The 20849-nt window shown below is 54.7% G+C and overlaps 7 protein-coding genes across 7 annotated transcripts; 3 read left to right on the top strand and 4 right to left on the bottom strand.

Moving 5' to 3' along the window:
* Positions 1-2: 2 nt before the first annotated feature.
* BO82DRAFT_432197 (type I polyketide synthase) lies at positions 3-8523 on the bottom strand (the record flags this gene model as incomplete). Its single annotated transcript, XM_025640768.1, has 15 exons — positions 3-922; positions 982-1302; positions 1358-3123; positions 3172-3257; positions 3309-3370; positions 3420-3743; positions 3796-5079; positions 5132-6131; positions 6182-6341; positions 6397-6517; positions 6578-7099; positions 7160-7319; positions 7373-7457; positions 7512-7860; positions 7912-8523. 15 exons carry the CDS (start codon positions 8521-8523, stop codon positions 107-109), a joined length of 7668 nt encoding a protein of 2555 aa, XP_025491987.1. The 3' UTR covers positions 3-106.
* An 870-nt stretch (positions 8524-9393) lies between these two features.
* Positions 9394-10275, top strand: BO82DRAFT_402011 (uncharacterized protein; the record flags this gene model as incomplete). Its single annotated transcript, XM_025639296.1, has 5 exons — positions 9394-9407; positions 9464-9491; positions 9542-9560; positions 9615-9692; positions 9755-10275. The coding sequence occupies 5 exons, from the start codon at positions 9394-9396 to the stop codon at positions 10273-10275; spliced, it is 660 nt and encodes a 219-aa protein (XP_025491986.1).
* Positions 10276-10913: 638 nt separating this feature from the next.
* Positions 10914-13431, top strand: BO82DRAFT_335176 (alpha-keto acid decarboxylase family protein). The gene is made up of 5 exons (XM_025633292.1): positions 10914-11331; positions 11401-12322; positions 12431-12760; positions 12834-13044; positions 13123-13431. Exons 1-5 carry the CDS (start codon positions 11163-11165, stop codon positions 13246-13248), a joined length of 1758 nt encoding a protein of 585 aa, XP_025491985.1. The 5' UTR covers positions 10914-11162; the 3' UTR covers positions 13249-13431.
* A 258-nt stretch (positions 13432-13689) lies between these two features.
* On the top strand, positions 13690-15779 carry BO82DRAFT_335173 (acetyl-CoA synthetase-like protein). Its single transcript, XM_025633291.1, has 4 exons — positions 13690-14094; positions 14163-14478; positions 14547-15259; positions 15324-15779. Exons 1-4 carry the CDS (start codon positions 13746-13748, stop codon positions 15746-15748), a joined length of 1803 nt encoding a protein of 600 aa, XP_025491984.1. The 5' UTR covers positions 13690-13745; the 3' UTR covers positions 15749-15779.
* Positions 15780-15839: 60 nt separating this feature from the next.
* BO82DRAFT_402009 (uncharacterized protein) lies at positions 15840-16382 on the bottom strand (the record flags this gene model as incomplete). Its single annotated transcript, XM_025639295.1, has 3 exons — positions 15840-15963; positions 16051-16248; positions 16324-16382. 3 exons carry the CDS (start codon positions 16380-16382, stop codon positions 15840-15842), a joined length of 381 nt encoding a protein of 126 aa, XP_025491983.1.
* An 87-nt stretch (positions 16383-16469) lies between these two features.
* On the bottom strand, positions 16470-17272 carry BO82DRAFT_402008 (uncharacterized protein; the record flags this gene model as incomplete). Its single annotated transcript, XM_025639294.1, has 2 exons — positions 16470-17003; positions 17189-17272. The coding sequence occupies 2 exons, from the start codon at positions 17270-17272 to the stop codon at positions 16470-16472; spliced, it is 618 nt and encodes a 205-aa protein (XP_025491982.1).
* Positions 17273-17638: 366 nt separating this feature from the next.
* On the bottom strand, positions 17639-20418 carry BO82DRAFT_374455 (Zn(II)2Cys6 transcription factor; the record flags this gene model as incomplete). The annotated part of the gene is made up of 8 exons (XM_025637422.1): positions 17639-18032; positions 18085-18265; positions 18315-18440; positions 18493-18922; positions 19238-19318; positions 19535-19845; positions 19929-20203; positions 20270-20418. 8 exons carry the CDS (start codon positions 20416-20418, stop codon positions 17639-17641), a joined length of 1947 nt encoding a protein of 648 aa, XP_025491981.1.
* Between the last annotated feature and the right edge of the window lie 431 nt (positions 20419-20849).

The following is a 20849-nucleotide window of genomic DNA, read 5'->3' as shown; positions in this document are numbered from 1 at the left end:
TCATCATCATCATCATCATCATCATCATCATCATCATCATCATCATCATCATCATCATCATCATCATCATCATCATCATCATCATCATCATCATCTTCTTCTTCATCTACAACCACGATTCCTGGTACAGCTTGCTCCTACTCGTGGCCATTTGAGCCACCGAGGTCAACGTCGCCCCGCCCAAGATGTCGAATACCGCCATCTCCGCTTGCAACTCCTTCGCAAACCAGCTCCGCAGCTCGACCGCCACCAGCGAGTCCACCCCATACTGATGTAACGGCTTGCTCGCATCCATGTCCGTCGCCGCAATCGACAGCGCTTTTGACAGCTTCTCCGCGATAGCTGCCATGGCCACCGCATGAGCGCTGGCCAGCGACTCCGCCCGTTGCAACGCACCTGCGATCGAGTCGCTCGCGCCCGCACTGCCCCCCGCTCGTTCGTGGCCCGTGAGATGCCTAAACATGGGCTTCTTCAGCCACGTCGCCTGCGTCGCATTTGGAGACAGTCCCACGGTGACTTGGCAGTCGGAGGCCTTGTCGAGACGGACCTGAGGATCACAGTAATAATCCAACAGCGCATGAAGTTGAGGTTCAGTCACCGGTTCCAGCCCCATACTTGCGATCAACATATCCCGCAGCTGCGCATCCTCAGCCACTGCACCGGCAAAGTCGAACACTCCCAGATCCAGCGCAGTCGCTTTCTCCCCAAGCGCCACACGATGCCGGGCCAGCGCATCCTGGAAGGCGTTGCCCGCCGCGTAGTTGGCTTGCCCCGTGGTTCCAACAATCCCTGAAATGGAGGATAACATGATGAAGAAGTCCAGGCCCCGCGGAAGGTGACAGTGGAGGTTCCATGACCCTTGCACTTTGGGTGCAAGGGACTCGTGCCACGCTTGATGAGAAATGTTCTCGAACAACGCGTCCTATCATGGTCAGCGCCAGAACGTGCATCGGGAAATACTATATGATAGGAAAGGCTTACTCGCAACACCATGGCCGCGTTGAGACATCCTCGGATTGGAGGCATCTGAGACTTGCACAGCTGGAGGGTGTTCTGCAGCGGCACTTCATTTGAAACATCACAAGCTGGGGCTAGGACCTGTACGCCTCGCCTTTGCAGTTGCTCTACGAGCACACGGCCTCTCTCATTCTGTCCTCCAGAGCGTGACAGCAACAGAAGGTGGCGAGCCCCTCGATCCGCGAACCAATGGGCAATGTTGCTTCCCAGCCCTCCCAAGCCCCCGCAGATAACAAACGTAGAGTCGGAATTCAAAGCGTACGTTGGCTTTGTTTCCAAAACTGTCTAGCCCAGTGTTAGTGTCGCAGCCAACGACAGTGGACGCCGGGAAGAAACTCACCAGCACTTTGTCCTCGGAGCGCATGTCCAACACCATTTTACCGACATGCTGTCCGCCCTGCATGATCCGGAAGGCTTTCTCGATCTCTCCCACCCCGTGTTGATGGATGGGCTGCGATGGGTGTAGCGATCCTTGCTGCACGGACGCGAAGATCTTGCCAAGAGCAGCGGCACATACTTCGGGTCTCTCCACCGACATGGCGGCGAGGTCCACGCCGCTGTAGGTCACATTACGAAGAAATTGAGACATAGGCAGTCTCTGGTTAGACAGTATGTCCCGCTTGCCGATCTCCAGAAACCTGCCATACGGCGCCATGCATTCCCATGAGGCCAGTAGACTCTCCCCGGCCAGCGAGTTTAGAATGATATCCACACCTTTGCCGCCCGTGCGGTGCTTGATTGCTTGCGCGAACATAGTGGTGCGGCTGGAGAAGATGTGTGTCTCTGGGATTTGATAATTGTCGATGAGAAATTGCTTCTTGCTCTGAGAGCCGACCGTCGCAAAGATTATAGCCCCCGCATTCTTCGCGATCTGAATCGCCGCTTGCCCCGTGCCGCCAGTGCCCGAGTGGATCAAGACAGATTCGCCGACTTGGATGCGCGCAACATTGTGCAAAGCTACGTATGCGGTGGCGTAGTTTACTGGAACCGCCGCAGCCTCTTGGAAAGAGATACCCCGGGGAATGTGCACCACGGGCCCATCCTCGTGAACGCGGATTGAGGTCGCAAAACATCCGTCGCCCAGGGCAGCAACTGCATCTCCGACCCGGAACTTGGAGACAGCTTCGCCCACACGACTGACAATCCCTGAGCATTCGGAGCCAGTGTGTGTGGCCTTCAACTGGCCTACAGCAATTAGCACGTCGCGGAAGTTCACACCTGCGCACTTGACCTGTATCTCAATCTCATCGGACTTGAGCGGTCGGTATGCTGTGGTATCTTCCAGGAACTGGAAGCCACTGATTAGCCCAGGGGAAGTAGCGTCTAGCTGCAAGGGAACCTGGCAGCCAAACTTCTGCATTCCGCGCTGCTGAGAGCTGGCTTTGCGTGATACCGTTTCGTTGAGTTGCGCGGGCGTCACTATACGAGGAATGTGCAGCATATCGCTTTGTTCAACATACTCTGTATCCGCACCCTTTGCAGCTGGCGAAGCCAAAAAGCGAGCTAGTTTCGCAACATGCTGCGCCACTTGGCTCAATGGTTTTTCGGGCTCCAAGCAAAGAAGGTGCAGATTGCGTCGGCCATCCTCTTCCATCAAGACGCGGAACAATCCTTCAACTAGACGGAAATGCGGCTTGGCTGGCAAGACACCCCCTCCTTGGTTGACCCACAGCACCTGAGATGTCGATGAAAGATAACTCTGAAGCTTTTCATACAGCTCAGGTTGGATGTCTGTCCACACCGGACACTGAAGCTCGATGACGAAAACTTGAAGCGATTCGGTGTCGCTTTGATGGCCTATGGTTTCCTCAAGCGAGACGCTTCGAACGTGCGTGCATCCAATATTCTCGCATTGTTTGGTAATGGCATGTGCCAGGTGTTCCTGGTCAGGTTTTGTAGAATCGTACACGACTTCGATCTCTGCCACAGCGCGCATTTCGTGCTTGTTTTCGACAGCTGTCGAAATCATCAAGCTGCATTCATGCGAAAGCTCGCTTTCGAAGTCGGGTAACGAGACATCCACCCCAGAATATCCAGTTCGTCGGAGGATTTCATCCCACTGACCTTCGTCAACGTACCGGGATGTGTTGCAATGGGGCTCTGAATCTGTATCCACTTAGTATTACGACCCTTTGGTCAGTGCGAAGAGCTTACCTTGCCACCATTGCTCAAATAGACCGGACACAAATGTCGACCGGCACTCAGGAACGACTCCTTCGTACACAACTAGCTTGCCATCTCTACCTGCCGTGTGAGAAGATGTAACATAGTAGGGATAGAATTGGACTCACGGTTTTAGCAGCCTCCGCGCATTCTGCAACGCCTTTCTGAAACATGCTGTTTTATGAAAGACCTGCGTGACTGTCAGTTTCGGGATCGAAACAATACGGGGGGAGACATACCATTGAGGCCACGACCACATCATACGTGCCACACTCAATACCTTGCATGGCTGGGTCTTGCTCAATGTCGAGCACGTTGAATCCCATATGCTCTGCTTCCGAGGCGAACCTCTCTTTGGCCGTAGATATGCTTTCAGGCGACACATCAGTGAAGTCCAAGTGTGCGTATCGCCTATCACTTGCGCCCCCTCCCAATGTAGCCAGAATAATTTCCGTTACAAATCCAGCATCTCCCCCTAACTCCAGAATCTTCATCTTGGGAAAGCGATGAGCCAGAAGATCAAGATATTTACCCAGGCCCCGAATGCCGTGCGATTCAGCGACCTGACTTGTTAGTTGGAGGCACGGTCCGTGATGTGAGCGGGTAGCCACTTACGTGTTCTTGATATGCTGCCTTCAGCATATCTTTTTCAAGCAGACTGGACGGATCCAGCTCCCCAGTCAGAAGATTTGTTAGATTGCGAGCAACTATGGCGTACAAATAACCCTGTTTGCTGCCTAGGATTCGATTCTCAGCCTCCTCAAGATACGATGGATCGGTCAATTGGCTCGCAACATCATCAGAGACCGTTTGCTGGTGATGGATTAGCCAGGTGTGGTATTTCTTGATCTTCGGATCTGTTGACTGGAACCCTGTCTTTACCAAGGCAGAGAGCGTTTCTTTCCCTCGTGCTGCGAGCAGGACATCCAGGTCTTTATAGAACCTTTCGTGGTCGATCGCACCAGCAGATACAGTACTGCATAAATTGGTAATCTCCGCATTGCTTAGCAATTCCAAGTCTGGCTTCCACTCGATTTGATGGCAGAGGCTGTCTGCAGACTCATCGACCCTGTCATTGAGACCTGATGTGTCAACGATGTTCATCCGCAACCCAGTAACGGACACTAAGGTCTTTTGCAAGTTGTCGTCAAGCACAACGATGTTTGATGATGGGCCAATGAATTGCGACACATCGGAGCATGTGCCATGAACCTTGAGCATCGTGGATGACAGCGCATGGCTATTGACCCATAACGTCTCAACGTAGGTCGGCACCGCAGTCGGGATCCTGTCCGTTTCCGAGGGCACTGCTGCCCAGATGGCCGTTTGAAGGATGGCGTCCAATGTTGTGGGGTGGATCGTCTCTCCCAAGGACGTCGAGAAGTTCTGGACCAGAGCAGTTACCTCTGCCTCCGCTTTGCCCTGGCAGAGCTCTTTGACCAGTTGGAAAGCTGGACCGTAGCCATAGCCTGATTCCTCCAATGTATGATACAGCTTCTCGCCCCCCATCGTCAGTCTAGATGTTTGTGCTGCCGCCGAGTAAGCGTCCCGCCGAGCGGCCTGCAGTTCGACTGCGAGTGCTTTCTCCATCTCCTCTTCCTTATCGCCATAAACAACCTGGATAGAGCCCGTGCAGTTATCTGTCCAGACCTCGTTCTCGAACGTGCAGACATTGAAGTCAAACCAGCCAGACCGTTTCGACTCCATATTCTTGGCAGGCCGGAGATGAAAATTGGTCTCAATGCCGTGAGCCCCCTCCGGCACCCGAATGGCCGCGCGGAAGGCGACATCTCGGACATTGAAGCCGGAGATCGGCCTGCTTGGATCCGCCAGCTGCTTGGCTGCCTCGATGGCCATGACCACCATTCCAGCTCCAGGGTAGAGAATCGTTCCGTTAATCTGAGCAGATATTAGCAGTAACCCAAGGCAAAGCCATTGATGGGAGCCGTACCTTGTGGTCCTGGACCCAGGGCATCTCGGACACTCGGATGATGTTCCTCCATCGCGCTTGCAGCGGGTTCTGGTTCTGATCCGCCAACCCTAAGAGGTCGTTCCGGGCGAACTGTCGCAGACGGTGACCCTTGCTTATCCTGCTCTCGTACCAGTAGACCTTATCGTGGTTGAAGGGGTATTCAGGCAGATCTGGCAGAGTTCGACATGTGGAATCATCCTGGTTGACCAGGGCCAAGTCGATGGGATATCCTGCGGTATACAGATCACCAAAAACCGAAAAAGCGGTATCCTCAGCGGACATGTTACGCACCAGCAAGGATAGGTATTTGATGGATGAGCTCTTGCCGATGTCTCTCAGGATATCCTTGCAGGCACCTTGCAGGACTGAATGAGGCCCGATCTCCAGGAGGTGATCGACCTTGCATTTGCGTCGGTGACTGCCGTCTAGCGCATTCGTGGGGTTGGACGAGGCGGAGCAGAGCGTGGCGAGTCCATCAGAGAAGCGCACCGGCGATATCATATTCCTGACCCAGTGAGAAGCCTGACGCGGCTCGTCGGGGTCGATCCACTCGCCGGTGATGGATGAGATCATCTGAGGCCGGGTGTGCGGCTCTGAAGGGTCACCTTCCAGCTCGCCCAGAGCTTCGAGATACTGGGCCGCGATTTCCTTCATCTGGGCAGAGTGGTAGGCCAAATTGACCTTGAGCCTGCGGCAGAAGATCTTGTCCAGGTCTAGTCGAGCCTTGAGTGCGTCAAGTTGAACCCCTTCACCAGAGACGGTCACGCTCTTGGAACTGTTTATGCAGCCAACGGTCAGTCGTGTAACCTCAAACTCGGCGCTGACTTCTTCGATGTACGGCAACACCTCCTTCTCGGAGAGGGCGACAGCCAACATGGAACCTTTCATCTGTGCGTTTTTCTCCAACCAACTGCTCATGTTGCCTCGGAAGTACGAGACCTTCCAGGCTGAGCGGCGGGAGATCGCGCGGGAACAGTACCTGGTCCATAATCAGCAGAATACTTGCATGTTAATAGAATGGATACTCACGCCGCAGCAACCTCACCAGAAGAGTGCCCGAGTACGGCTTTGGGAACAATATTGAATGAACGCAGCAGGTCGACCAGAGCTACCTGGAGAATCGTGCACAAAATCTGACTGTACTCAGTACGGTTGACGTTCGACTCGCTCTCACTTCGTCGCAGCTCATCTGGAACAAATTAGTAACAGCTAGCATTGGTGTCGAAACTTGGAACTCAGCATACCAACGGGATTCCATTCACATCCCAGACTTCGGAGATATATCCCGGCTTCTTCGATGCTTTGACGGAATGCAGGAAAGGTACGGAGTAGCTCGCGTCCCATCCCATGCCACTGCGCTCCTTGCTACGAGACTGTCAGCGACCATGGCGGTGTAAGCAACAGCCCGGAATCAGATTGACTCACCCCTGAGAAGATCATGGCAAGGTTTGGCGATGCCCGCGATTGAACGGCCCCGGAGAAGCGCTCAACGACTGCTTTGAGGTCATCCGACGGCCATGCCACGGCAAAGGTTCGCCACGGTAGGTGAGTTCGTCGTGAGGCCAGGGTATGTGCTAGGCTTTTGAGGAAGGAAGGCTTATACTCGGCTGATTTGGAGAAGAATGAACCCCAAACTTCTTGAAGGCGCGGGATACCCGCTTCATCACCCGCAGACCAGACGAGGAGCTTTGGCGCATCAGTCACAGACTTCGCAACTCCATTGGTGCCGTTTGATACTTGGTGGTGGACCTCGCTCTGAGTCGTGCCCTTGCTGCGCGCTGAGGCCGGCGGTGGCATAGTGCTATGGTTCCCTTCCAGTTGGTTGAGTTGAAGGAAGTGATAGGCGTCATCTAGGACGATGTGTGTATTTGAGCCTCCATAGCCAAAGGAGCTGATGGAAGCACGTCGCACTTCGCCCGTTGGCCACGGTAGGGCTTCTTGAGGAAACTTTGACAGTGAGATCAATGTTTCACCGTCATTCAATGGTGCGATGAGATGGGGCCTTACCTTGACATTCCAGAATTCGTCATCTATTCGCGGGTTCAGGGTCTGTAGATTCTTACTGTTCGGCGGAATGATACCCTTTTCCAGCGCCAGGATGACTTTGATCATTCCGGCGATACCACTTGCTCCCTCGAGATGGCCGATATTCGACTTCACGGATCCTCTGCGGCTCACATCAGTCGGAATGGACGGACGACCAAGAGGTAGCGAACTCACATGTACAACGGCTCGTCCAGCGAGCGATGCAGTCGGAAGACGGAGCCAATAGCCCTGGTCTCGATGGGATCGCCCACGGCGGTGCCTACACTTCATCAACTTGGCTCATACCGGGATTCTAGGCGCAGTGCATGCTGACCAGTCCCATGCGCTTCAAAATACCGCGTCTGCCCAATATCCAGTCCTGCATTGACGTAGGTCTCGCGAATCAACGCTGCCTGCATCTCCGCGCTGGGCTGGGTGATGCCCGGTGTCTTACCATCCTGGTTCGAAGCTGAGGATCGGATCACTGCTCGAATGACGTCTCCGTCGCGCACGGCGTCCTCCACGGTCTTGATGATCAGCACCCCCACACCTTCGCCGCGCGAGTACCCATTAGCACGATCGTCAAAACTGAAGCACCGACTGTCCTTCGACAGCAAACCCAGATTATCCATCATCTGCGTTACCTCGGCTGCCAGAAGGAGGTTGCTTCCAATCGCCATGCCCTGGTCGCATTAGCACATAGTCTTGCGTAAATTCGAGATATTCAGACACACCATCGTTGCCTGGCCACTCCAGATCGACTGACACGTCATATCGATGGCCATCAAACTACTCGAACAGGCCGTGTCGACGGTCGCACTCGGTCCGGTCAGGTCAAAGAACCAACTAACGCGGTTGGCGAGCATATTGCCTGTCGTCCCCGTGATATCGTATTTATGCTGGTGCAGGGGATCCTTCGCCCGCAACATTAACCAGTCATGGCCGGACGAGCCCGCAAACACCGCAGTCCGGGACTTCGCGATGCGCTGCAACGGAATCCCCGCGTTCTCTAGCGCCCGGAACGCGGCCTCGAGGATCAACCGCTGCGGCGGCTCCATCGCCTCCGCCTCAGCGGCAGTGATGGAGAAGAACGGCGCATCGAAGCGGCTGAGATCCTCCGCCAGGAAATGCGCTCCGCGCATGGACAGCGCATCGAGGTGATCAGTGTCTGCGCGGTGGTGCGTGTCGATGTTCAGTCGATCTGGTGGAAACTCTGCAGTGGCGCATCGTCTCTCCACGAGCATCTGCCAGAAGGACTCCGGGGTGACGGCATCTTGGGGCAATTTGAAGGACAGTCCAACAATCGCTAGCGGTGTCAGAGGCTCTATTTCTACTGTTTGCGCCATGGGTGGAGGAGGATGTAGATGTGAGTTGGATGCCCGTGGGAGGCAAAAGCAAGAAGTCTATTCTAGGGAGGAGGGATGGTCTTCGAACCCACATGACAGGCCAACTGCCTTTATTACTTCTGACCAATATCATTTTGGGATTTCGTCGTCAGGTCTCCATTCTGAATTCTGCTTAGGAGGAGCTAGCGAAAGAATGAGACCGCCACCTGCATGATGGGGGTTGGGGTTTGCGGGTCTGGGGCCTTGGACTGGGCACTGAGGCGCAAGTTGCAAGACGTAGTCGAAAGTCACCCGTAATTTACTGGGTGCAAAATTTCAGAAATTCAACGAGACCGGTCAGGTCATCCGCAAGCGATTCACAGGAGCGATTCAGCCCCGAATGCGAATTGTGGGTCTTTTCTGCAGGAAGTTGCTCGGCGTGCAGCAAGGTCAAGGCTGCCGAGCGCAACGCCACTTTCAGGCCACACGCAAGTACCGTACCGGTACAATGGATCAGACTGCAGTAAGGTATATGTAATCTGACAGATAACTTGACTTGACTTGAGTCGAGCATTCGATCGTCCTCAGCTGAGCCCGGTTTCTTTGCGGATCGTCGGCTATGCCGAGGAGTTGATTTTCAGCCTCGAGCATAGACTCATTGCAGGGGCTCTTCCCTTGTCTTCTTCTTCTTGGCTTTGTTCATCATTACCTGGTACGGAGTAGAGTGCAGGCTTTTTGAATTTGCGGGATGCTGCTACTGCACAAGTTATAAGTTGATTATCTAGGGCTAGACTGTACTTGGAGGGTTTCTTTGCGGGACGCATTTCGAGGGACTGACCTGTTTTTCTTCTAACCCGTCCTCCGGGACCTTTAACAACAGCAATCCCCAAAATGCGCTTCTTGTGGTAGGAATAACGAGGCCCATGGTCCTGCCTTGAGGTTAATCTAAGTTCTTTGCCAGTTTACACGGACAAGGCAGCAATGCCCGAGTGAGTGACCCGACCCGTCGCGGACGTCCTTACCTGACTCTTCGACGCAGATCTTTCAACAGCAGACTGGTAGGGATCCAGCAGCCTGCAAGTCAATTCAATGGTACTGACAATCGCAACAAGCCGCCCTGCGGTATGAACTTGGAGACGATCACAGCTACGACTTCGTCAACGGTGCAGTCCCATGGAAAACCGATCGAGGTGTGCGCTTGCCATCCTGCCCTAACTAATCCACCCACCCGCTTGTCCTAACCATTCAGCAGATCTCGATCAATTGGCAATGGGTGAAGAGCAAACCTTCGCGCACTGTGATCCCGAGGAGCCCGAGTCATGCCTTCAAGCCCTGGAGAACCTCGAACAGTACATCGCCGCAGAAGGACCCTACGACGGCATCATGGGATTCAGCCAAGGGACTAACGTTGCCCTGAGCTGGCTGCTTAAGCTACAACAGGAGGCACGTACACTGCCCTTTAAATTCGGGGTCTTCTTCTCCAACCCCTGGGCTCTGTACGATTACCAGGAATTGTTGGGCGGTCGCATTGTGCCCTTGCGTCATGACGCATACGTGGGGTTGCTGGATCTGCCGACGACACATATCTGGGGGTCAGCGGACAAGGACGCAAAGGCGTCGGAGGCGATCACGGCGGCCTGTGTGGAAGCAAAGCGATCAGTCTGGATCCATGACAAGGGCCATGAGATTCCCGTCAATACTGACACTGTGATCGCGATGGCGAAGATGATCAATCGAGCGTTGGTCCGAGCTTCGACGGCGGAAGGAGCATAGAGATTCCCTCGTTCATAGTGAAATTACAAAATGTACCGGTTATCAGCGCTAGTTGACCCTGATCTATGATTACTGGTAAGAGGGTCTGTCTCCCTTGGTCTCCGTCCGCCTGAGCAAACGGCGATAGGTGATGAGATGCGTATAGGCGCGTAAAACGAACTACCAAGACGGGAGAGAAAGAGGAGAAGGCCCAGACAGGGCCAGAAAGGGTATCCTAGCCGTGTTTCGTGCAACTCCTAGCATTATCCTAACTGGTGGACGATGGTCAAGAGCTCCTAGGTCGCAGGCTCCTGCAGCGTGTGCGCTGGCATAAGCCGGGATTCCCGGTGTCAGTGCAGATGAGCCCAACCAATCAGTCTGTCCCAGCCTCTCTGCGAGGGTGAGTGACTGCAGTCATCCATGATCACTGCATGGATCAATTGCACCTGGAAAGCCCCAACAGGGTATGGACTGGTAAGACCAAGAGGGGTTTCGATCCGTTCGTATTTCCGCCGTTTCTATTGCCCGGGAGGAAAGCATTCCGGTTGGCACGACAGCTTACTGGTCATCTTGTTCTAGAACCGAATAGCCTGAAGTTTGGCTTGCATTATTTAGTGGAGACACTTATCCCCTAACCCCACCCCCACCCTACCCTCTGGGCCTGCTGGACTCGTAACGGACGCATACATCTTGCAGACCTAAGACGCCCGTCTTGTATCGTCATGTTTCCGTTACGGACATGCAAATTTGCAATCTGGGTTATACTCCGTTTGACGCGATGGGCTGGAAAGGATTCTTGGGACATGTAGACGGACCAAAGGACTCACATCAGTTTAAAAGAGCACTGGGGTGAGGAAGAGTATTTCACGGTGAACCTAGGCCCTTCTTTGAATCCCCATCTCTCGATCATGCCGTCCAGATCGACCGTTTCGGTGGCACAGTACCTGTTTGCCCGCATCAAGGAAGTTGGCATCCGGTCCGTCCATGGCGTGCCGGGCGACTACAACCTGGTTGCACTCGACGACGTGCTGAAGGCGGGTCTCCGGTGGATTGGGAATTGCAATGAGCTTAATGCTGGTGAGACATAAACTACACCCCTTTGGTGCTCCAAACAGAACAGGCGCCTCGACTGACAGAGTCCCAAAGGGTACGCAGCCGATGGCTACGCCCGGGTCCATGGGATTTCAGCGCTGATGACTGTCGCCGGGGTGGGGGAGCTGTCGGTCTCCAATGCCATCGCCGGCGCGTACGCCGAGTTCGTCCCGATCGTGCACATCGTAGGACAGCCGAGTTTGGCCCTGCAGAAGCAGAAGAAGCTGTTGCATCACTCGCTAGGCGACGGGGACTTCGAGAGCATAGCCCACATATCGCAACAGACAGCCTCAAAGAGCGTAAAGCTCCAATGCGTCAACCAGGCGCCAGGGCTCATCGACGCTGCGATCACCCACTGCTGGAAGTCCAGTCGACCCGTCTCTATCGTCTTACCCACGGATATGGTGCATGCGCCCGTCATGGCAGAGAAGCTCTCCCGGCCGCTGGACATGCTGGCCACGCCCAACGATTTCGCCACGGAGCGGCGGACCGCCGATGCCATTCTGAGCGCACTTCGGACCGCCCGCCGGCCCATCCTGTTAGTTGGAGGATATAATATCCGGTTCACGAAGAAGCGGGAGGTGCAGGAGCTTGCGGAAGCTTTCGGGCTGCCAGTCTTTCTATCGGCGTCTGGGAGAGGCATCATTGACGAAGAGCACCCCTGCTTCCACGGATTGTATCTAGGGGACTGTTCCGATCCATACACAACCCAAACGGTCCGGTCGTCGGATCTCATCATCTCCGTCGGTAATATCCATTCGGATTTGAACCTCGCCTCCGTATCGTGGGAGTTTGATCCCATGAAGATGGTTGAGATCCGCGACGGACTTGTGCAAGTCCAGAGCAAGGCCTACTACGGGCTAAATAGCCCGGGCCTTCTGCAGACTCTCATCAACCACACAAGAGAGTCGACCCAGCCTAAAGGACGCAGCACTCCGGTTACTGTGCAGTCTAGCGATACTGCACGCACAAATCAGTTCCACGCACCTCCCAAGATCACTGCCGCAATCGTAGACCGCGAGCCAGCCTACGGCGGTGGGGTGGTGATGCATGGGATGCCGACACGCAAGTCCCATACGCTGAGCTACCGAGAGAAGACCGGAGTGCTGAATCACGACTGGCTCTGGCCAACGCTAAGTGACTGGTTGCAGCCCGGGGATACGGTCATTGCCGAGACCGGCACCGCCAACTTTGGTATCTGGTCGACCCGGTTCCCTCGCGACGTCACATATATCAGTCAGTATGTCTGGGCGAGTGTGGGCTATTCCCTGGGCGCCTGCCAGGGGGTTGCAGCGGCCATTGAGGACTCAGCCCGCCCCGGTCGCCGCACTGTCCTGTTCATCGGCGATGGAAGTTTCCAATTTACGTGCCAGGAGTTGAGCACGATCGTCAAACACAATCTGACCCCGATCATGTAAGTCGATCGGTCATCCGGTGAAACCTTTTCCGGAGGCTGCAGTGGGATTAACCCAACCGTTCTTCTTCAGCTTTGTGATCTGTAACAACGGATACACCGTGGAGCGACTGATCCACGGATGGCATGAGTCGTACAATGACGTCCAGGATTGGAAATATCTAAAGCTTCTGGAGGTGTTTGGGGCGGAGCGTGGTTCCTATCAGACATATCAGATCCGCACCAAGGAGGAGCTGGCAGCGCTTCTGCAGAATCCCGCGTTCAACAATGGGCGAATGCTTCGGGTGAGTTTTTTCCAGAGCACGGCTCTAGTAGCACGCAGATGACTGATCCCATTGGTCATTGGCCATCGACCATCATAGTTCGTCGAATTGCATATGGATCAGAATGATGCACCGTCGGAGCTGAAAACTCTCACCCGGCAAATAGTGACCCGGGCAAGGCATCCGCCAGACTCCAGGCAAGGGGAACGAGTGGGATCAGATTAGCGGAGGACTCTTCCTGCAGAGGAATAATGTATACTCCATAGACTTGGCCTTTTCCCTGTGCCTGTGAATGGTATGTCTGTGGCCAAAGGGAATAGGTATACTCCATGAAGAGGCTGCATGCAGACCGCCAAAGGCGGTCACTGAGTGTCATTGTCATTCGAGGCCAAATACAACAACACGCGGGGTGGGAATGCAAAAATACCACCTGTATCACCGGCCCTAATTGCCCATTCTCTTTTCTCATCAACAAAAGTAACTCCGCCACCAAGGCTCTCACAGCTGCATACCAGGCCCATGCACGATGTGTGGAAATCCCTGCCGACCCCAGAGCACAGGCATCCCCGTTCTGGGGAGTAAGCCAGCCTGATCCGTCACACCAACCGAGCAAGCTTCTTTTCCTCTACCTCCCCCCCTGCTGAGAGCACCGAAACAATTCCTCCAGCTTCGCCAGCTTCTCCCAAGACCAATCCCCTCCTCCAGATTCGCCTGCTTTCTTCATGGAGGAGTCATCGATTGTTCACGGACCAGAGGAGCCCGCCCTCTGGTCCAAAACCTTGGGTCAACTGATCGAGGAGCAGGCCACCCAGTACGGCGACCGCACGGCGCTGGTCACCCCATGGCAAGACAAGCGGTTGTCCTTCCGCGAGCTGGCGGAGAGTAGCAAGGTGCTGGCTCACGCGATGGTGCGCGCTGGTCTGCGTCTGGGTGACTGCATTGCTGTTCTGGCAGGCAATCGCTACGAATACATCCAGGTGTTTCTGGCCGGGGCGCGGATCGGATGTCCTGTGCTACCCTTGAACAACGCGTACACTCCGGCGGAGGTGCTGCGCGCGTTGCAGAGAAGTGGTGAGTGCATTTGCTTTAGACAGGTTACGCCTGAGTTCCAGCCGCGTGCTCATGGACCTCCATTCCAGCAACCAGATTCCTCTTCATCGCCTCGCAGATCGGCCCCCGCAGCCTGGCCCCGCATCTCAAGAACTTGCTCTCGGTCGCGTCACAGGCCACCTTGCCTGAGCTGAGTGGAATCATATGCTTTGATAGTGACGAGCCTTACACACAATCGCAGATTCAGGCCTACGCGTCCTTCCTGGCCTCGGGCCAGAGTGAAGCACACGATGCGGGTGGCCTCCTGCGAGCCGCGGAACGGATCGTGCGGCTGTCGGACAATCTCAGCTATCAATTCACCTCAGGAACCAGCGGCGAGCCGAAGTTGTCCATGCTCACGCACCGGTAGGTTATTCAAATTCCCTGGGATTGCGTAGGGGTGGAAATTCTCTGATACTTGATCCTTGTGTCAGCGGCCTGATCAACAACGCCCGCCTTGTCGGCGACGGCATGCGCCTGACTCCTGCCGACGTGGTGTGCTGCCCCCCACCTCTCTTCCACACCTTCGGTCTGGTCCTCGGCTTCCTCAACGCCTTCACGCACGGTAGCGCCATCGTCTTCCCATCCGACCATTTTCACGCCGATAGCGTCATCGACGCCGTCATCCACGAGAAGGCCACCGCCCTGCTAGGGGTGCCCACCATGTTCGTCGCCGAACTAGAAGCCTGCGCGGCCCGGAAGGTCGACAACATCACGACGGTACGCACAGGGCTGGCAGCGGGGTCGCCGGTCTCGGAGACGCTGCTCAGTCGGCTCGAAGTGAGATTCGGCGTCAAGGGGATACTGATCGCTTATGGGATGACAGAGACCAGTCCAGTAACATTTATGACCTCACTGGATGACCCCAGGGACAAGGCAATGACGAGCCTCGGACGGGTTCTGCCACATACCTCGGCCAAGGTGATCAACAAGGATGGGGTTGTTGTTCGACGGGGCGAGAGCGGGGAGTTATGTACGAGTGGGTACGGGCTCCAGAGAGGTTACTTTGAGAATGAAGCCAAGACGAAAGAGGCGATGCAACGCGATGCGGACGGGAGGTTGTGGATGCATACGGGGGACCAATGCTATCTCGACACGGAGGGCTACTGTCATATCAGTGGGAGGATCAAGGATGTGATCATTCGAGGTGAGACTGGCTGCTCCAAAACCGCACAACACACAAGACAGAGTCTAACCGCGGACTTTTGTAGGTGGAGAGAACATGTTCCCCCTGGAGATTGAGGAGCGCCTTCTGCTGCATCCCGCGATTGCAGAAGCAAGCGTGGTCGGCGTCACGGATCCCAAGTACGGCGAGGTGGTGGGTTGCTTCCTCAAGCTGACGACCGGGCATATTCAGCCACAGGATCAAGAGCTACGGGACTGGGTGCGGGTGGAATTGAGCTGGCACAAGGCCCCGCAACATGTCTTCTGGATTGGAGATGGAGGTGTCTGTCCGGACTTCCCTAAAACTGCCAGTGGCAAACACCAGAAGCACATCATGAAGGACATTGCGAACACCTGTCTGTCCGGGTCGAGCCCAGGGAAGGATCTGCCTTTTCGTGTGCAAGTGATTTCGCTGTTTGGGCTGTCGGTGTGTTTGATTCCTCTTGCATTGTATTTCTCGACTCTAGCGTAATTAACGGCAAGCATTGACTTTATTCGACCCTAGATTATCCAGCGCTGTGATTGTCCCGGCACTGTACAATGATCATGCTATAAGCAACAAGTTAAGCCTTGAATCGATCACTCAACCGCACCATCAACGATGGCTTATGCCAGAGGAAATACGTGTATTGATCCTTCCACCCCCTAGACGCCGGACAAAGCTCCATATCAAAGTGATATACCAGTCTAGCAAGCGTGAGACGCATTTCCAGGTAGGCCAAATTAGTTTCCTGTCAGCCGGCACTCATGCTGCACACCAAGGGGATTACTCACCTCTTCCCCAGACAGTTCCTGGCCCCCATGGAGAACGGTTGGAGCGTGTCTTTCTTATCTCCTTCGAACTGGGGGTCAGTGCCCAGCCAGCGCTCCGGAAGAAACTCCTTGGCTCGGAAGAAGTTGGTATCATTGGTATCACTCATGTATGAGGCGTAGTGCGGGACGTGAATGTCCGTCTGAGCTTTCCACCATCCACTTTAACATTCGAGGTAAACATACAAGCTAAACTTCGAGCAGATCTCAAGACAGGGCATGCGCATCACCTTCTACTCCTCCTCCTGAGCCTGCGGGTGATTGTCCGCCAGCCCGTTCTTGATCATGGCCGACATGAAGTCCACTCGGTCCTCCCCAAGCGCCACTCGCCGTTCGGCCTTTTCCGCACTGATGGTCAAATCCTGCATACTTTGTCGACGAAATCACGCCGGCGTACAGGCCTCCTGCAGCATCGCGAGCGCCGGAGATTGGTGGATGGCACTGAGAATGGCTGAGCCCTTAACACTATTGAAGATGAACTCCATCCAGGGATGGGGTTGGCCATCCTGCAGGCAGCCGAATGTCTCAGCAAACATCAAGTCACCCGTGATGTCAAAGGCGGCGAACTCTAACCACGCTCTGATGTCTATGTCCGTACTCTGGTGAGCGAGGTCTCGCAGTCGCGAAATGGACAGGTCAATGAACGAGGAAACCCGCGGCTCCTGTTCGCGAAGTGCGCGGTCGGAAAATGCATGCGCCAAGAGGCGCCATTGTCGGCGGTGAGCCTCATTGCTGATGGGACCCCAAACGGAGTCGCGAGTAGGGATCATAGGCCCGTAGGTCTTGAGGTCTCTCGGAAACTGGGCCACACCCGGTTGAGACCCGTAGACTTCCTTGAACCCTTGCGCTGTATTGAACGACACGGGGTAGGGATCAGTCCGCACGATCGGACCGTGCCGATCACGAAGAGCGAGTATCTTCAGGTGATAGTACCCTCGTACTAGACTAAGCTGAGAGGGAATGTAGGACAAGCCCACAGCCGGGGCCCTGGGTATTTGGCCAACGGCGAGAGAAGCAGCTCGTACACCACCACGTACGAGACCCATAATACTACCTGAGTTAAGCTTCAGTCCAAGCTCCGTGGACAAGATGGTAGACTTACCAGAATTGCCACAGCATAGAGCCATAACCAGCTTGCCAGGATGGTGCCCATCGCCCGGTGGGCAAAGTCGTTGGCGGCGCCCATTGTTCGGTTGCACCGGACGCACTTAGAAGTCGGCCTGTTGGCCCTCAGCAGGATCCTGAGAAAGAGCCACTTTCGTTGAACAGGGCCCGGGAGAGAATAAAAGGGCCTACAAGGGCCTACAAGCATGCGCTGACCCTTGCTGACGACGCAGCGAGTCCAAGCCTATCACCTCACGTCAGTCTCTTGACACATCCTCCCCGGTACTGTAGAATCCAACCTGCCGACATCTGCAGCCACAGAGTGGTAATATTGATTAGCTGCACGCGTAAGTGGGTCTTGGAGGATTGAAATTTACGTGGCCGGCTGAGCTACCGAGACTCGTTCTGCGGTGACAGGTCGTTACGTTACACATTGACCCGTCCGATTTCACTCAATCCACAGTTGTCCCCACGTCTCCCAAAAGTTGAGCGCCGACGACTCGTTTAGAAGAGCATCCACCATATCGTCCATATCAGTACTGACTCCCGGGTTGCCAGCCGTCATGGAATTGACTATATCATCAGGCCGTGCAGCAAGAGGTGCAGCCGCAGGAAGAGAGACTGAAATGTCGGGGTGCTCATCGAGGCGATCAGGGCAGATTTCCCGAATGGCCTTGGCGAATATTCCGCGATAGATGGACGCAACGGTGTAAACTTTCTGGAATTCCTCCATGACCATCATACATACGTTGAGCTTGTTGAGTCGCAGACGTCGTGATAGAGGATTGCCGGTCCGACAGTTCAGGAGGTGTATTTGCATGGCCGGGATTAGGAGAGGCGGTCTGTCGAGGAGCTTAGTATTGTGAAACAGAATGCGTGATAGGGATGCCCTACGTCATTGGCAAGGCATATTCAAGCAGATTCTCCTGTGCGAGAGTTTCCAGAATCTCGTTTGTGCGGGAGGCAGCGGAGTCGGCCTTGGAGCGAATGATTCCCTGCCATTGCATCTGATGATTAGGAGACGTTTCATCGGGTGGGTCAGTGATAGAGGGCCGATAGAGAACGATGAGGATTGCTCTACTGAAATCAGAAAAGTCGCGGCTAACGCCAAGGCCTGCACATACTGGTAATGTAATTGGAGGTGATGCAGGTAGAATCTCGTGGGACCATTCCAATCCGCGGCGGCCTGGTCTGGAGGTTTGTGACAAGAGATCTCGGCCTCAAGGGCCTCAACCTGCTCACGCGAGGGTCTCGGACGAGCTGTCTTGTAGCTCATGGATAGAACTGCGCCTAGCAATCTGCTCATGCCTATTAACTGAATCCAATATTCAGCCAGAAGAGAGACTTCATCCGGGATAAAGGCGGATAGAAGGGATTCCGGAACATGTTTGAGGTCATAGAGAAGGTCTCCCACTAACGGCATGGCTACGTCGCAGTCATCAAGGTCAATACGTAATGGGCGTCCTAATGTTAGACTCAGCCAACGATCCCGGAAGAAGCATGTCCACCAGAGGCGACGCCAAAGATGTCGCTGACGATCGGTAATCGATGCATTATATCGTGCGGCGTCCGGATTGCGGTGGAGGCCGAGGATCTGACAAAGAGTCACAGATATTCCAGTCCAGTACCAAGGCTGGACATGTTCATCTACTTCGGAGTGCCAGAAGCCGAGCATCAGAGAGGATTGTAGAAGAACAACTTTGTCTCGCTCTCCGCTGTTGTTGTAGAGACACTGTTCCTCAAATTAGTAACTTAGCCCGTACAAAGTACCGCTACATCGACTGAAATGTGGCCTGTGACGAGTCCGACAAGTAGAGGTATGCAAAGCGCTTTCTGGAGACACTTGTCCAAGCACTGGGGTCTTTGATTAGACTTTTGCCTGAAACCTCGACCGGGTGGGAAGTTGCCTCGAGTCCATCGTGATGTCTGAAACACTGCTAAAGGATAGAAGCGCGGTTGAGGTGTGCCTTGGTGGTATTTCCGAGGCTTGTTCACTATGAAAGACATGGGAGGAAAGGGTACGCAAAGGGTACACACGCTATCTTACCTTTGCATGGGAGTACATAGCTGCTTTCATCGCCTTTCGTGAATTGTACCCTTCCCTCTCGCAAATAGAGGAGGGAACAAACTGTGAGGGCGGTCAGCTGTTTTCAAGAACACGGACTCTCCGATTGCTACTAGAGCTGCAGGACCTAGGCCGCAGACACGTCATCGTTCTCTGATGCCATAGTCTGCAGCAAGCACCAGCCCACGGAGCAAACAGCCCTGAGACACAGACATTGCACGAGGCACAGAGCAATACTGCTGTGGCCTTTGCTCAACAGGAGGACTGGTGGTGACTCACATTGACGGCAACAAAGAACACACTCCACACTAATAGCAAATTGAATTCATGCAGCCGTCCAGCATGAAAAAAGTGCAGGATCTGATCGGCTTCGATGATCGGCATGATCGTATGCACATGACGAAAGTATGCCTGAAGCAGGCAATGGCATGCTTCACTGCTGGGTAAATTGAAGACGCCTTTGCTTGCGAGATAATTCCGATCCTCCTCGGACAGGGAGGTCGTTGCGCGCGACGGAATCAGGAAATGTCGGGGTAGAGTTCCTTCCGGGGCAAGGAGCGTCAGGGTTGAAGTTATTCCGGTCTTGTCTCCTGGCAATGAGTGTGGCCGTTAGCCTTGCGCATACTTCAGCCAAGACGTAATGCCGCGGTTGGCTGTAAGGAATGAGTAATACCGGTGTAGAAAGGCACCTGTCCGGCTTGTTCCGGGTTGCCCAAAGCGGCCTCTGCGATCTCGAGGCCATTGCGTTCCTCGTCCTGGATGCTGTATCGCTCCGAAGCCGAAGTAGCTGGTGCTGGTGCTGGTGACTCCGAGGGGGGTCGTTGGAAGGCTGGTGTGCGAGGCGGGCGAAGTACATTCCCTTCGGTGAGTGCACCGCGGACAGACGGGCTACTGGTGGCCGCGCGTAACCGGTGTCGAGCCGATGCATTGCGCCGGCTGGTCCTGGCACTTTTTCCCCCTCGGTCAGTCTCTAGTTGCGGGCATTGCGGGGGAGGATGCTCTCTGCTCTCTCACCTCTCAGCCGGAAGAGGATCCACGACACATTCGGCATGGTCTTGGGCGCAGCGAATGCAGGGAACGCCAGTGACATTGATGCTGCAACGTACCTTGCGCTGACGGCATGAGTGACAGGCCACCGTGGATCGGTAACGACGAGCTGACATGGAAGGGTTATTGGGTGTAAAATAAGAGAAAAAGGTGTAGACGGCAAGAGTGGTTGATGGATGGATTCCGCGGTAGGGGGAGAGAGAGAGAGAGGGAGAGCGATGGAGATGGAGAGCGATGGAGATGGAGAGATGGAGATCCCGCGGGAACGGGAGAACGGGAGGAAGCAGAACAAATGAAGCAAATGGGGCAAATGGGGCAAATGAGGCAAATGAGGCAGACGAGGCAAACAGGGCAAACAGGGCCAACCGGGCAAATTCCTGCCTCAGACTCTGCTTGGTGCCTGACCGACTGCCTGACTACCTTGTAGTTAGTACTAGTAAGCACATGCTATATCGCAGTGCATCTTCGGATATAGCCAGGGAACGGGCATCTAGCAGATTCAGGAAACAGGAAGAAAATTGTCTCGTATGACGTAGGTACGAACTTA

This window comes from Aspergillus uvarum (assembly GCF_003184745.1).
Source record: "Aspergillus uvarum CBS 121591 unplaced genomic scaffold BO82scaffold_26, whole genome shotgun sequence".
In the NCBI taxonomy this organism is placed as follows: domain Eukaryota; kingdom Fungi; phylum Ascomycota; class Eurotiomycetes; order Eurotiales; family Aspergillaceae; genus Aspergillus; species Aspergillus uvarum.
The sequence above is the reverse complement of the archived record's forward strand: the minus strand, read 5'-3'. Positions and strand labels throughout refer to the sequence as shown.

Bases quoted from the DNA above. Each gene is read 5' to 3' on its own strand.
- BO82DRAFT_335176 (XM_025633292.1), top strand. From the start codon at position 11,163: ATGCCGTCCAGATCGACCGTTTCGGTGGCACAGTACCTGTTTGCCCGC. The intron at 11,332-11,400 runs GTGAGACATAAA...AGAGTCCCAAAG, and splicing joins TTGCAATGAGCTTAATGCTG to GGTACGCAGCCGATGGCTAC. The intron at 12,761-12,833 runs GTAAGTCGATCG...GTTCTTCTTCAG, and splicing joins CACAATCTGACCCCGATCAT to CTTTGTGATCTGTAACAACG.
- BO82DRAFT_335173 (XM_025633291.1), top strand. From the start codon at position 13,746: ATGGAGGAGTCATCGATTGTTCACGGACCAGAGGAGCCCGCCCTCTGG. The intron at 14,479-14,546 runs GTAGGTTATTCA...TCCTTGTGTCAG, and splicing joins TTGTCCATGCTCACGCACCG to CGGCCTGATCAACAACGCCC. The intron at 15,260-15,323 runs GTGAGACTGGCT...GGACTTTTGTAG, and splicing joins CAAGGATGTGATCATTCGAG to GTGGAGAGAACATGTTCCCC.